Below are 16,915 nucleotides of genomic sequence, written 5' to 3'. Positions count from 1 at the left end.
AGCATCTGGAACTACGAGCCTGCGCGTTTTAGACGTCTCTTGCATTAGAGGTACATAACCTTCGAGGGAAAAGATTCCTGTATATCGAAAGTTATCATAATAAAATTAATATGATTGTCGTTGTTTATTAAATGTTTTCTTTGCCGGCAGAAAATGACTGTTGTATATTGAAAGTTATTATTTCGACATATGAATTCGTAAACTCTAAATACAAAAATTCGACTGCGAGAACGTGTTGCAAAATCTGACTGCGAGAAGGTAACTAGAAATAGCCTATCTAGTTTCCTATCTATTTAAGCATTCGTAATGGCAAGAATCTGTCTGAAACCAACACTCTGAATCATTAAATTTTGAAAGTGATAAACTGGCCCTGGAAAAAAACAATGTTCCCCTTTTTTCACAATTTAATTTTCGGTTACCTGTTTCCTTGCTCTCGTCTCTCTATTTGCTGAGCTACAACTAACTACTCAGACACGCCCGGTGAAAAAAAGAAAAAAAAACTAATACACAAAAAGTTATTATTCTTGAGTGGAAAAACGTAAGTATTTAAAACACCAAATGAGACGTTTTAAAAAATGTAACTCTTAAAAATTAACATTTAATATTGAACAGTAATTCGTATCCTCGAATTCTGATGGAAAATTATGCATGGCTTTTTATCTTTTCCTATACTCAAGTCTCTGGATGTCTGAACCAAGAATGCGTAATTACAAGCCGCCGCAATAAAGGACAAACTCTAAAATCATTTACCTTAATAAAATCCGTGAACAATTTTTGATGTTGCTGCGCAAGGCTCATGCAATGAATTTAAATGAACACATTAACGTATATTTCAGGAGGTCAAGCTCAAAAGTGGGCACAAATTAACAAAAATATTGTCTCCTCACGAAATTCCAGTTGTAATATCACCATCTCGTAAAAGAATATCTTTTTACAAGATGGTGATTTCACATCTGGCGTTTCGCGTCCAGCCAATATTTTTTCTTAATTTATGGCCAGTTTTTAGCTTGATGTTCTACAGTATATGTTAATGACGTACACTCAGTCACTTGAAACTGGCCTAAAAGGCCGAAACCTGGGACGTAATTAAATAAACAAGAATACAATCAAATGGTGGGTGGTGGGTTCATTTAAAAATTAATTAAATCCTCTTCTATTATTCGTCTGTATAACCATAGTAAAATGTTGTTCTCAAAATGCTTAAATATCTTTCCTCATCTCAAATAACTAATCAGTAAATAAACATGTCTCACTTCCCGAGAAGATAACTGCAACCGTATCACTCGGCCTATGCCGTAATGCTACTCACTGCACACCGCTGCCGACGACTGTGTAACCTCATCTCACCATTAACAGTGCGCATAATCTCCTGTGCAGCTTGCAAAGCAGAGATGGTCCAAGCAAGCCTCCAGGCCACACAGCATCTCTGACGACACTGCTGGCTTATAATTTCAAAGAGTATAATGGCGCTTACGCGCACATGACTTATAAATAATAGAGAAATGCCCTTGAAATTATCTACAGTCCCCTACCACTATGTGTCGAAAATACGCTCACTCAGACTCCACCCTAGTTATACACAGATAAGTCGTGAGAAAATTCCAGCTGGTTGTACCTTCAGGATTTTCACAAACTTGACTTTCATGTACACACATGGACATGTAATCAGGGAAAGATTCTGAAGGCCAGGCCTCGAGAAATTCCGCGTGAGAACCTTTCCTGACGAATGGCGCAGGGCGTTACCAGGACTGTCTTCAGTCTTTGAACTGACGTAGTTATACCTAATTCGATAAAGTAATTTTAGCCGCAATCGACTTTCTGTTTGCGTTGTTCGTTCATTCTCACAACAAAAGGATGAAATTAGGCGTATTGTGCAAGGGGTGAGAATAGAAAATTTTTCCCACACTAATTTCCAACCTGAACTGATTTTTCCTTCTCATGCACTATTAGTTGTGTATTGAAAACGAACTTCTCGATTGCCACCTTGATGACTGCTTTAAAAGGATCTTCGACTAGCAACGAACGTAAACATGTGTGTATGAATGCATGGTTTCGTTGCGGCTTCCAGCCGAGTCAGGTGATTAAAATCCCACGAGCCTTCAACCGAGGTCCCCCAGTCACTATCAAGTGGTAAGACTGACTGCTGTGTCGCCGTGGCCGCGTCGTTATATAGCCGCACTGCTGGCTGTGACGTCACTAGTGCTCTCTTCGTCGCCATATAAGGTAATGTTTTCATCTCGCGTACGTCGCGCCCGGTTCAACCTCGCCATGGCCGGCTCCCAGGTTGTCCTGAGCTGCAAACCGCCGTCCTTGTTGAAAGCGTTTTCAGAGGTTTTTATTTCAATAGCTTCCTTTATGACGCTATCCCAAAATGTCTTCGTCCTCATAACGACAGATGGTTCGTCGAATAGAATTCGGTGTCCATTTTCTAAGGCGTGTTCTGCCACGACTGATTTTGATGGATAGCGTAGGCGTAAGCACCTCTCGTGTTCCGTCCGGCGTTGCTCCACAGTACGCCTATGCAAGTACGCACAGAACGACGTCTACTGAAGCGCTGTGAATTATAACAGGACTGAACCAATAATTATTAAACTCCAGACAATAGCTATTTAATATGAAATTAAAAAAAAAAAAACTAAACACATGGCCCATTCCATGGACACCCCTTGAGATTACAAACAGTGGCCCCATCGCCACATCGGGCAAGTACAGTAACTTCAGACGAAAATTACGTACTTAAAAAGTATCCTACAGAGAGGTTTACACCGATGGCAATTATTCAGAGAGCAGGAGAGGTTCGGGAGTCGTAACGATCATTAATGGCACATGTCCCTATCAGTTACAGTACACACTAAGAATGTGTGCACCATCAACCAACATAAGTTAATGATATTGCGAGCCTTAGAGAAACTACCGAACTTACGAGAGATAAAATGTTGAAATGGCAGATGTAATACACATGGACAGTCGAATTACTCTAAATTCGTTAAAAATTCGACGAACCATAAATTGTTCATAGGAAAGATCTGAAACAAAATTAGGGACTAGCGTCAGAGGAAACGGCATATTAAGTTAGAATGGACGAAAGCACAGGTAATAACTCCTGGGAATGAACTGGTGGACAGGCTTGTCAAACAAGCATCTCGAGAAAATGCAACAGAAAGCTACAACAGAATCCCTTCGTCTGTGATCAGAAGAACGTTAAGATTCACTCTGAAGGAAAATTAAGTTCGAATGGACGAAATCGCATGTAGGAAATCCTGCGAATGAACTGGCAAACAAGCTTGTAAAACAAGCAACTTGAGAAAACACAACAGAAAGCTACAACAGAATCCCTTCGTCTGTGATTAGAAGAATGTTAAGATGCTCTCCGAAAGAAAATTAAGAAACACAGTGGGCTGAAACTACAAAAGGGGCGAACGCAAAAGATTTTTCCGACTGTTCAGTATTGTCTTTCCATAAAGTTATTGTGGTCACCTAATCTTACAACAATATTAACTGGTCACGGAAAATTAATGTCTTACTACCACCGTTCAGGCTAACCCCAAGTGCTGCTTGTAGGTGCGTAGGGGGTGATCTAATAGATCATCTGCTATGGGTGTGTCGCGAACTTAATATAGAAGGAGATGCCCTGAGGAAGAGTATTACAGAAAAGGGAGTTAGCTAGCTCGTCGATAAACCAGTTTTAGTAAAGCTATACACGAATGAATTTCACAAATTTTGCAGTTTAGCAACGTTTGCCAGCACATGAACATTTATGTTGCCAAAAGTTAGAAAACAGTGATTCCGTGATACAGAAGTTTACTGTTATGAATATAACTATTAGTATACTTTTTATCATGCTCTACCGTGAAACATTACATCAATCATACAGAAGTTTTCTATGGTGAACACATCCATACTATTACGGTTAGACTTCTTCTTTATGCATCTTGTTATATAAACATGTAGTATTACAAACATTTTAATGAGACATGTTGAATAAATGAAATGAAATGATCACTTCCTTAACTGAGTTGTTGAGATCAAAAGTGGGAATGTCACTCAATATTAGTTTTGAGACATATTGAAAAAACTGTATAGTTACGAATAGTATTGTTCCCAAACCCTATAGTTACTCCCATATGCTCATCAAGAAATCTTTAACCATAGAATAACGGCAAATATTAGAAAATGCTAACATAAAATGACTGACACATCCCTTTTTTAATTTAAACAACATACATATTACGATAAATATCGTGCAACTAAAAAAAATACTATATTTTCAAGCACAATACTATTTTTAATTGTTTTGACTTCTTCATACACGTTCCTATTGTTTGTTAATTGTATAAACATTAATAATTAGACAATATATGTCAAACTAGATAATATAATCGAAGCTGATATCCATGTCCTATTTGGCGTTCCGGCTTGTAGCATGAGAGAAGTAAATGTCCAATTACAGCACCTTCAGCCGTTTAAATTTCTAGTTTTATTTTACTTCTGCTACCAGTTTCAGTTTTTTATTAATCCAGGTTCATGCCCCTGACTGGCGAACTGGAAGAATCCTCTCTGGCACAATAAAATAGGCCCCAGCGTGCAGTCATTCGTAACTGTTAACTTCTTTTTACGCAGCAGTTCCTTCGATCATCTGTTGCAGACTGAGCATTAACAGTGTGACTGCTACACCGGTTATTATTGTACCAGATTTTCAAATTTGCAATGGCTTCTCTCGCAGTTATTGTCACCTGTGATCTTACAATGTTTGCTGGTTACCTTGACAAATGTATTCCCGAAATGTCTTTACACGACATTCTTTTTTGGTGCTGCGATTTTTTTCTGCCAGTATATTATGTACAGAGAATAGATACAATGAACATTGTATGACTAGTTACCTGCCATCTGCACCTGTTTCCCTTTTAGGAGCAATGTTTCCTTTCCAGTTGGTATGCTCCAAATCCATGATCTTCTTTTGTTTAATAACACTTATCTTCCACTATTCAACGTGTCGCTTCTTCCTTCTAAGTTCATATATAACGGACTCGTCCGACAATTCCGTCGTTGAAACAATTTTCAGAATTCACGGATGTTTACTGCATCCTGGTACGCTGCAACACACTTCAATTTCTTTAGTGCACCAAAACAAAAAAATGGTTCAAATGGCTCTGAGCACTATGGGACTCAACTGCTGTGGTCATAAGTCCCCTAGAACTTAGAACTACTTAAACCTAACTAACCTAAGGACAGCACACAACACCCAGCCATCACGAGGCAGAGAAAATCCCAAAACAAATTTCAGGATTGGGTTCAGCAGGGAAAAAAAAATCACTCAACAAGTCCCTTTTCAGACCCAACAGACACGAAATTGTGTGAAATTTCACGTACCCCCAAAAATTAAGTGAAGTCCCGTTTATGACCTCAATTCCTCAAATGAAAAAAAATACACTATTTGCCAGTTGCTCTAAGAAATATCATAATGAATTTTACACTATCTCAAATTGTGCAAGGATATGGTGTTGGCCGACCACCCAGGCCTCAGTTAGGCATCATAATTTTCATTCTTTTTTCATTTTCTCCTTTCTTACCGGTAGGCAGATGGTGTCAAGTGATGAAGATGGGTGTTCGGGGCTTTTTGAGTGTATATTTTTATTTTTCTCTTTACTTGGACTTTTTATTTAATAGTAATTTTGCATATTGTGTTTTCTCTGTTTTTCATGATGATTGCGACTGATAAGTTTCGAGACCGGTGCACTGCTATAAATCCTTCCAATGAGTGTATAGTCGTCAGGATCATGTGCACCATTGGTTGCAGTTGCTACTGTTCATCCCACCGACAGCACCCTGTAACAAGGATGTTCTGGGGCTGCTTAATGATTTTTTCAGGATTTTTCTTTTCAAGATGATTTTTACCCAACTGTTAGATAAACTTACATATCGCGTTACTGTTTTCTTCTCTGCATTAAAATATTCAGTGTCCTTTCTCTATAACTTATATTTGTATTTCTTCATTAGATAGTCTTTCGGTCCAGAATGTGTTTGTGACTCTTATCTTTACCCACATTTCTATTGCTTCTAACGTTTTTCTGTTCTTGTTTTCCAAAGTCCACCATCCACAATCGTAGTTTATAATGCTCCGAGTATCTATTTTGATGAATATCTTTCTTGTTTCAATATTGTGATAGTTGTTTGTTAACGAATTACCTTTATCTCTGAATGCTAACTTAGTAATTGCAATTCTTCTTTTGAAATCCATTATACTTCTATTGTCATCTGTTCCTGAGCTTCCCAAGTAGCAAATATCGTTGATTGTATTACTATTTTATTTTCTGTCAATATTTGCCCTTATCTGCCTGACTTTCTGATTTATCTGTTATCATCATTTTAGGCTTGTTGGCCGGGGCCTTGGTTCGATTCCCAGCTGGGTTGGAGATTTTCTCCGCTCAGGGGTTGGGTGTTTGTGTCGTCTTCATAATTATCCTTCCCTCCTCATCGAAGTTCAAGTGGTGTAGGCTCAAAAGACTAGCACCAGGTGATCAGGTCTATCAGCCGGGAGGCCCTCGCCGTTTTATTTCATTTTAGCATTGTTGGATTTTGTTTTAAGTCTGAGGTTACCCATGGCGTCATAGTAAACTTTTCTTAACAGTATCGGCAAATCGAATACAATTTATTTGTTTACCATTAATATTGATCCCTTTGGTAGTGCTTTATATTGTTTGCGTTGATCTTTCCGTAAATGAAGTAAGGGATCGAGGTGAGTGAGTACAGGATTGTCGGACAGCTGTTTATAACATAGCCTCTTGCTTGATATCTATTTCTATACTTCTGTTCCTGTAAAGACTGAGAATCGATCTTTTGAATCGATAGTCTATTCCTACGTCATTACGTTCTCCAGACATTAGCTTTCTTTCAGTCTATTCCATCAAAATTCCTCTCTAGATCAATGGATGAGGCATACGTATCCCTGTCCATCTAAGTTCTTCTTTCTAAGGTCATTGATAGTGCCATTATGGATCCCCTGGTTCCTTTTCCTTACCTAAATCTAAATTGGGGTTCTTCTAAATGGTTTTGTTCTTTGGTTAACAATTGTGAGATGAAATTCTGGAGCGTGGTGTAGTAATGCTAAGTTTCTCTAATTTTGAAGAAACATTGGAGTTTTCTTAGGTGAGGTAACTGTTTTAATTTCTATTAATTTCATGGGCAGTGTTTCCTCCTCATCGAAGTACATAAAGACAGTATCTTTGCTTCTGATAAGATATGAGCTCTGCTACATTTCACTTCCACTTTCCTTTCGAGTGTGCATATTTATAGCTTAAAAAAAGAAAAGCATTAAATCAGTTCTTCTCACGGTCTTTTCCGTTGCTGTCCTGAACGCCGAGCTCCATTGCCACATCACGTTCCTGGCATGGTTGCAGGAGCCTGCGCAACAACCGGACGCGCATCCACCGGAACCTGTTCGTGGCGATGGTGGTGCAGGTGGTGATCCGGCTGACGCTGTACGCCGACCAGGCGGTGGTGCGCGGCGGAGCCGTCGCCGACCCCGTGCTGGCCGCCTCCGTGGGCGACGCGGCGGCAGCAGCGCCGCCCCCGGCCGTCAGCAGAACTACCAGGCCCAGGGTGGGCACCCCGGTCGCGAGGCCGCACGCCCTCGTCTCCGGCCCGCACCACCGCCAGGGCATCGACAACACGGTGCGAACGTGTTCTCAGCACGTGCACGGCAAGACACATCACCAACTCATGATGCCGTACATCTTTCGTACATCTTCCTTAGATCCCGATTTCGTATACGATCCCCTCTTGCGCATCCTTCCACTGCAGTTAGAAACCACAATTCTTGAGCCTGTATTCCATTTCCTTGATTTCTTGTTGTCAATGATGCTTCATTTCCATCTTCCTGTGAGACTTCCGCAGGTTTTCTTTTGTGGCATTATCCTGCATGTTTATATAATCATTTATTTAATCTTTGGTCGATTTTGTGTTTAAATTCATATGTGAGTCGTTCCCAGATAAATGTTTAACTTGGGCAAAGATTTTATTATTAACCATTACTTATGATCTTACTGGCTGTATGCATCCATCTTATCTACAGATACTTTCGGGTTATATTATGAGCCTATCTGGGGAAGCTTACACTGAGGGACAAAAATCATGAGATGCCTCCTAATATCGTGTAGGACTCCCTTTTTCCTGGCTTGGTGCCGGAACTCGTAGTGGCTTCGAGTCAACAAGTCGTTGGAAAACCCCTGATGATATATTTAGCCATGCTGCCTCTATATCCGTCCATAATTTCGAAAGTGTTGCAGTTGCTGGACTATTGCACCAACTCATCTCTCATGTATGTCCCATAGATGTTCGGTGGGATTCATGTCAGGTGGCCAAATCGTTTTCCCAAGTTGTCAAGAATGTTCTTCAAACCAGTCGGGAACACTTGCGACCCACTTACATGGTGCATTGTCAAGTGAAAATTCGATCACTCTTTGGGACCATGAACTTCACGAATGGTTACAAATGCTTTCATTTCCAGTCAATGATCGGTGCAGTTGGACCATGTAAGCACAGCCACCACCTGCTTACACAGTGCCTGATTGACAACTTGGGTAGACGGCTTCGTGGGATCTGCGCCACACTCGAATTCTACCAACAGCTCTTACCAACTGAAATCGGGACTCATCTGACCAGGTCACGATTTCCAGTCTTCTAGGGTCCAACCGATATAGTCACGAGCCCAAGGAGGGTGCTGTAGGCGGTGTCATGCTATTAGCGCGGTAACTCGTGTCGCCCGTCTGCTGCCATAGCCTACTAACGCCAAATTCTGCCGCATTGTCATAACTGGTACGTTCGTCGTACGTCCCCGATTGGTTTCTGCAATTATTTCACTCAGTGGTGGTTGTATGTTAGCACTGACAACTCCACGCAGACACCACTGCTCTCGATCGTTAAGTGAAGACCGTCGGCCACTGCGTTGTCCGTCAAGAGACGTAATATTCAAATTTGCTGAATTCCTTAACGATTTCCGAACTGGAATATCTCATGCTCCCAGCTCCTAGTACCACTGCGCTTTCACAGTCTGTTAATTCCCATCGTGCGACCACAGCTACGTCGGAAACCTTTTCAATGAATCACCTGAATTCGAATGACAGCTCTGCCAATCTACTGCACTCTTACACCTTGTGTACGTGATACCACCGCCATTTGTACATGAGCATACAGGTATCCCGTGACATTAATCACCTCAACGTGTAGGATACCTGTCAAGGTGAGCTTCATTCTCTGCAATCAAGTCATCTGCGTAAAAGTTGCATTTTTATTTATCATTTCCATTTACTGATCACTTCAATTATGCATATGTTAAAGAATGTCAGGAAAATGCTGCATCCTTGTCTTAGTTCTTGGGTGTGTTCAGTGGCTTGGTGCTTATTGTTCCCATAGCCGTAACTGTTTCTAAGTCAATGTACAGACTATTTAGTGCGTTAAACGGGTGAAGATTTCCTCTATAGATTCCATAGATTTCCTCTATTCATATCATGAAATGCTTTTCGAAAATGATAAAATCAAGATGAAATTCTCATCTCTTTCTGCAACTTGTAAAGTGAAAGCACTGTCAGTAGTTGATCGTCCCGTTCTAATGCCTTGTTTTTCTTCAGATATCAGTTTTTCCACGAAATTTTTTAATCTTGTCTTATGGGTGCGGCATATAATTTATGTGTTAAATCCATGTCTTGTACCTCCGTATTATTAAATTTATTTTTAGCAACTATAGAAAAGATTTTCCTTTGGCTATTACCTAAATAATGAAGGTACTACAGGCATCCCAGTCTCACTCCCCTTCTCACTTTCTCTTCTTTCTTGCTACCATTAATATCCTACTCAGTGCTTTGACTTATGAATTTACTCAAAATCAGTACACCGTTTTTCCACCGAAATCCTACTTGGCGCTCTACGTTAGATAACTTTTCTGGGCCAATATATTTCCTTTTGCATCTAATCTAATTTAAAAATTTTGACATAATGCCAGTGTTCCTTCCTTTCCCTGATTTGAAGCCAGCCTGATTACTGGCTAAGCTCTAACCTATTTCCTTTTTGATCTTGTCTTTAACAGTTGTTTTTGCGATCTTCAGTCCAAAACCAGTTTGATGCAGCTTTACATGTTACTGTATCTTGTGAAAGCCTCTTCATCCCCGAATAACCACTGCAGCCTACATACTGCTGAATCTCTTACTGTATTCAGTTCTTGGTCTCCCTCTACAATTTTTATTTCGCAGATTTGCTTCCAGTACTGTTGATGATCCTTCGACGTCTCAGAATGTGTCCTGTTAACCCACCCCTTCTTCAAGCTGTGCCACCAATTCCATTTTTCTCAATTCTATTCAGTATTTCCTCATTACTTGCATGATCTACCAATCCAAGCCTTGTATACCAGTTTTCCCATTCTTCCGTAAATAATTCTGTCTGTATTTTGCAACCATGACTCATTAAACTGATGTTGTTGTTGTTGTAGTCTTCAGTCCTGAGACTGGTTTGATGCTTCTCTCTATGCTACTCTATCCTGTGCAAGCTTCTTCATCTCCCAGTACTTACTGCTACCTACATCCTTCTGAATCTGCTTAGTGTTTTCATCTCTTGGTCTCCCTCTACGATTTTTACCCTCCACGCTGCCCTCCAATGCTAAATTTGTGATCCCTTGATGCCTCATAAAACGTCCTACCAACCAGTCCCTTCTTGTTGTCAAGTTGTGCCACAAACTCCTCTTCTCCAATTCAATACCTCCTCATTAGTTATGTGATCTACCCATCTAATCTTCAGCATTCTTCTGTAGCAGCACATTTCGAAAGCTTCTATTCTCTTCTTGTCCAAACTATTTATCGTCCATTAAACTGATAGTCTGGTAATATTGGCACCTGCCGGCACATGCTTTCTTTGGATATGGAATTACGTTGTATTACCTTCTTTTTGCAGTCTGGCGGTATTTCGCCTCCTCATACATCTTACACACCAGGTGGAATAGTTTTATGATCCCTGGCGCAACCAAAGATATCATCGGTTATGAGGAAATGTCGTCTACTGCACGGGACTGTTTTCGACTTAAATCTTTCTGTGCTCTGTCAAATTCATCTTGTCCTCCTCCCTTTCTACAATAGTAAGGTAGAACTTCACTTACATTGGTGGTCAGCAGCAGTCTGGAAAGATTGTATGTGATGTAGTGTAGGTTGTGCTGATAAGTAACTGTTCAGAAAAGAAAGATTACGTTGCGACGTTTCCTATTCAATTAGCATTGAAATTTGCAGATCAAGACGTTGCAACTCACAAATTCTGACAAGCCGCCATATGGAATAAGTTCCAGTTGTTCTCAGAGCGTTGATGATACCACACGAGCGGCTCAGGCTTTGGATCCGGTTCGATCCTTACTACCGTCCATTGTCCAGTTTCTGTATCGCTTTTCGCTTCTGTTTTAGGAAATCAAAAGAAAAACACGTTTGGCGGCACTATGGCCGGCTTGAATTTGCGTGCAGAAGGGCAGGATTAACTAACTTCAGTGATAATTAACTTGGAAACGGCTCAAAGTATCGCATTTTTTCTTAACAATTATTTCTCGTCACAGCGTACCCTGCAACAACCTTATTAGCTTTTCACTTTAGTTCTGACCCCCTTTCTTTCCACATTTTACCTTTCCATTGATTGCTTAGTATAGATCCTCAATCTTCCCTTTTCTCCAAAGGCTTCTTTCATTTTGCTGTAGGGGTATTTACTTTCCCCATATTTACATTTACTTCTACGGTCTTTCATTCCTCCTTTAGCTATTCCTGCTTAGCCATTTAGCACTTTGGATCAATCTCATTTTTTTAGGTATCTGTATTACTTTTGTCGCTTCATTACTTGTAGTTTTATACACTCCTGGAAATGGAAAAAAGAACACATTGACACCGGTGTGTCAGACCCACCATACTTGCTCCGGACACTGCGAGAGGGCTGCACAAGCAATGATCACACGCACGGCACAGCGGCCACACCAGGAACCGCGGTGTTGGCCGTCGAATGGCGCTAGCTGCGCAGCATTTGTGCACCGCCGCCGTCAGTGTCAGCCAGTTTGCCGTGGCATACGGAGCTCCATCGCAGTCTTTAACACTGGTAGCATGCCGCGACAGCGTGGACGTGAACCGTATGCGAAGTTGACGGACTTTGAGCGAGGGCGTATAGTGAGCATGCGGGAGGCTGGGTGGACGTACCGCCGAATTGCTCAACACGTGGGGCGTGAGGTCTCCACAGTACATCGATGTTGTCGCCAGTGGTCGGCGGAAGGTGCACGTGCCCGTCGACCTGGGACCGGACCGCAGCGACGCACGGATGCACGCCAAGACCGTAGGATCCTACGCAGTGCCGTAGGGGACCGCACCGCCACTTCCCAGCAAATTAGGGACACTGTTGCTCCTGGGGTATCGGCGAGGACCATTCGCAACCGTCTCCATGAAGCTGGGCTACGGTCCCGCACACCGTTAGGCCGTCTTCCGCTCACGCCCCAACATCGTGCAGCCCGCCTCCAGTGGAGTCGCGACAGGCGTGAATGGAGGGACGAATGGAGACGTGTCGTCTTCAGCGATGAGAGTCGCTTCTGCCTTGGTGCCAATGATGGTCGTATGCGTGTTTGGCGCCGTGCAGGTGAGCGCCACAATCAGGACTGCATACGACCGAGGCACACAGGGCCAACACCCGGCATCATGGTGTGGGGAGCGATCTCCTACACTGGCCGTACGCCACTGGTGATCGTCGAGGGGACGCTGAATAGTGCACGGTACATCCAAACCGTCATCGAACCCATCGTTCTACCATTCCTAGAGCGGCAAGGGAACTTGCTGTTCCAACAGGACAATGCACGTCCGCATGTATCCCGTGCCACCCAACGTGCTCTAGAAGGTGTAAGTCAGCTACCCTGGCCAGCAAGATCTCCGGATCTGTCCCCCATTGAGCATGTTTGGGACTGGATGAAGCGTCGTCTCACGCGGTCTGCACGTCCAGCACGAACGCTGGTCCAACTGAGGCGCCAAGTGGAAATGGCATGGCAAGCCGTTCCACAGGACTACATCCAGCATCTCTACGATCGTCTCCATGGGAGAATAGCAGCCTGCATTGCTGCGAAAGGTGGATATACACTGTACTAGTGCCGACATTGTGCATGCTCTGTTGCCTGTGTCTATGTGCCTGTGGTTCTGTCAGTGTGATCATGTGATGTACCTGACCCCAGGAATGTGTCAATAAAGTTTCCCCTTCCTGGGACAATGAATTCACGGTGTTCTTATTTCAATTTCCAGGAGTGTATTTGTTTTCCTGTCATCACTTAAATTAAAACTCTCCTGTCACCCTTGTCTTTTTACCTGTTTAATCCTTTGCTGCCTCGCTATTTCATCTCTCAAATCTAAAATTCCTCTTTTACCGTGTGAATTCCCTCTTTCAGTCAGTCGTTGCCTAATGCTCCCCCCGAAACCCTCAACCACGTCCGATTCTTTTAACTTATCTAGTTCCCATGTGCTTCATTTCCTACTTTTTTGTAGTTTTTTCGGTAGTAATCTACTTTTCATAGTTAATAAATTGTGATCAGTTCATACCTGTCCCTGGAAATGCCTTACACTTTAAAATCTGGTCCAGAATCCTCTGTAGCATTATGTAATCAATCTGAAACCTTCCTATGCCTCCATTCTTCATGAGTCTTCAGCAAAGTGTTAGTGACGATCAAATTATATCCTGTGCAAAATTCAACCAAGTCTTTTCCACTTCCAAAGCTTTCCCCAGTCCATATTCTCCTGCTATTTTTTTCTCTTCCTATTCCTACTATCGAATTCCAGTCCCTCATCACAGCTAAATTTTCTTCTCCCTTAACTATTTCAGTAATTTATTTAATCTCATCAGATATTTTTTCAATCTCTTCGTGAAAAATATGTACCTGATTTACTAGTCAAGAATGGTTTATGATGCCTGATTTAGTTTGCAAATGATACTTCTGATTCTCTTAAAACAAATGTGCCATGATTCGCAGTACACTTTAAATGCAAGTAATTGAAAGCAGCGAAGACAGATACAAATCGAAATAGATACATCAAGTAAATATTTTGAGAAGTAGTAAATCTTATTCTTAAACTACAATTCGACCAATTACTGCCATATAACAGATCTCAAAATTCGGGTATATAATGGATATATGTTCCAGTACTTTGATCATGACAAAGAAATTTTAATCATAAATATAGTGGCCAGTTCAAATGCATGAAATAATTGGTATAGGCCAAAATACTGCTGTAGGATCAGTATCAGAAAAAAAATAAGTTTCTAATATCAATGTCACGTTAGTTTTAAAAAAAATAAATGTATCCATGGGTCTGCAATAAAAAGTATATTAGCGACAATTTGGAGACATCTATAGCACTATAGGAAAATTGTAACCACAGGAATATATGAACCAACGGCATTTTTAGAAAGATGTTGATGCAGTGTGTGGTGGAGCAGTAATAAGAATAAAACAATAACAGCTGAATACAGAGTTATTAGAAAGATAAGCTTACATTTTTCAAAATCTCTTAGAAATATTTAATTCTTATACTTCATTTTACACTCCATACATACTCTCAGAATTATTTAATTCTTAAAATTACATTTTACACTCCATATATACTGAATTCTTTTCTTCAATATTATTGCGAATAATTAGCAAAAAGTTCCAAAAGAAGGAGGTTTGGTTTGAACATAATGTTTGGTACCTCCTTCACAAATCATGGAGAGACTGGTTATGCAAAATTTCATGCTTACATCAGAGACACAGAGTTTCAGAATGGATATTGAGTAAGTAAGTATTGTTAATAGATTTATTATAATTACCAGTAAGTCCTTGACAGTAAAAATCCCGATTAGGCACACAACAAATTTATATATCAGATTACAAACAGAATAAATTGATAAAAAAACATATCAGTGTAATGATTAACACTTATAAGACAACATCTCATCTCAGCATTATTATTCTATGTGCAGTACCTCAGACAACTGTTATAAAAATGCGATTACTACATTCAAAGCATTATATAACATTGTTACAAGTTTAACTATCTGCTACCCACATTTCACAAAATCTAATGCAACATGACAAGTAATATGTTCTATATTACTAAAGTAAGGCAAAGTTCAAGAACAATTTCACAGTGCTGTGAATCTCTGTGAAAGAATGTGTTTCCACTAAAAGCAGTGTTTTACCAAATTTATCTCACTTTCTTTCTTACAAAATGGTAAACATTTTCAGTACTACACTGACTGTAACAACCCCCCCAAACCTTTTTTCTATCAAAGATAATTTCATACTTCTTTCCAGTTTCATTGACTTCTGATTCGTTTTTATGCATAGTTTCTAAGGTCAACGGATGTTTGTACTGAGTCATAATGTGACTTTAATAGATGGTTTTTTTGGTTAATCATTTAACAAGTTTTTCATCCTGTTAACAGGTTCTTATTACTAGATGTTACCAAGATATGCTTCATATAACCATGACACCCTCACTTGTCAGACACTAGCTGTACCATAAACATAACCAGTATCATTATTATTCTAATAACTCTCACAGTTCCTCTGTATAACTCATACTTCACATTAACCTTCTTTGCAACTTCATCAGACTTATATTCCCACAATTATAACCTTGCATTTCATCAATGTAGTAAATGTAGACAACCTCACCTAATCATCTCTTTAAAATCATTGCCCAAAACAGTATACGGTATTACATATTCCTGAAGACATATTTAGTGTCAACTATATCTTCGAAAATGATAGAACATGAAGTAATGAAATAAAATTTGTTCCAAGGAAGAGACTTTGGTCTCCTGTTTAATAGGCAGACACTACACCACCCTGGAATTGTGGCTGACACAGCTGTACAGTCTGCATGCGAAGTGCCTTCTCTAGCACAAGCTTCAATTAACACCTCAGGCCATCTTCATTATACCCTTCTTAGAATGTCTGTATTGGTGAGGCTCTCCAACAATGTAATATCAACCCAGCTTTTTATATAATGTTGAAATCCTGTCTGTACTTTAGGTGAAGGTGATTAGTTTATCTGATGTAATTGCATTTTCCTGGAGATATAGTGAGTCTCAACTGTATCTTTGATAAGGACAGTAACAAATTAAAATTTTTGTCAAGGCCAGAATTTGAACCAAGGGTCATCCATACTAAGCTGATGTGTTATCCTCTGCATCACTTTGGCATAGTGCCTGACACATGTGCATGGACTATTCTTGTCCATTGCCCTCCCTAACACAAACCTTAACAAGATGGGGAAAAATCAACATGAGATGAGGTGTGAATTGACGTTTGTATTAGGGACAGCATTATGTAGAATAATATTTTCCATCAGAAACAGTAAAATACATCTTTCCTTTCAAAACCACAGGATATAAATTTCTCACAACTCATGTGCAAGTGTTAATATTTTTTCCCTTACAGAAAAGTAAAGCTGACCGTATGTTACTCTAGTTGGGAAAATTTTATTTCTTAGAAAAGAGAAAAATCTATTCTTACCTACCTAGCATGACTAAATAATTTTCCCTCTAACTGCGAGATTACACATCACTTGATACATATGAGTCCTGGCTGTCTAACAAGATACGAGATAAGTTTGCAGAAGATGGTAATTTATGATGGATAAAGATTCACAGAGAAGTAGAAGAAGTGATACAGCTCTGAAGGACGAAAATCAGGAATTTTATACATGACTTGGGGCACAGTGATCACCAGATATATACCATGAAAAGAGGTCATCACACCCTCAGGGCACAAATACTAATGCTTTCTTACGTCCTCATTTTTTTCATCCACATTTACATCTGCACGGATACTCTGAAAATCACATTTAAGTGCGTCGCAGAAGTTTTCTGGATCATCTATTTCTGCTACAGT

The 16,915-nt window shown here is 40.3% G+C and overlaps 1 protein-coding gene across 1 annotated transcript in view; it reads left to right on the top strand.

Annotated features, from left to right (window-relative positions):
* Positions 1-16,915, top strand: part of LOC124594709 (PDF receptor-like) — a 397,833-nt gene that overhangs the window by 262,532 nt on the left and 118,386 nt on the right. The window contains exons 5-6 of the mRNA XM_047133076.1: positions 7,398-7,556; positions 7,647-7,671. Coding sequence (XP_046989032.1) covers positions 7,398-7,556; positions 7,647-7,671 — 184 coding nt within the window. The remainder of the gene's footprint in view (positions 1-7,397; positions 7,557-7,646; positions 7,672-16,915) is intronic.

This window comes from Schistocerca americana, chromosome 2 (assembly GCF_021461395.2).
Source record: "Schistocerca americana isolate TAMUIC-IGC-003095 chromosome 2, iqSchAmer2.1, whole genome shotgun sequence".
In the NCBI taxonomy this organism is placed as follows: domain Eukaryota; kingdom Metazoa; phylum Arthropoda; class Insecta; order Orthoptera; family Acrididae; genus Schistocerca; species Schistocerca americana.
Note: the sequence above shows the minus strand (reverse complement) of the source record. Positions and strands in the feature narration are given on the sequence as shown.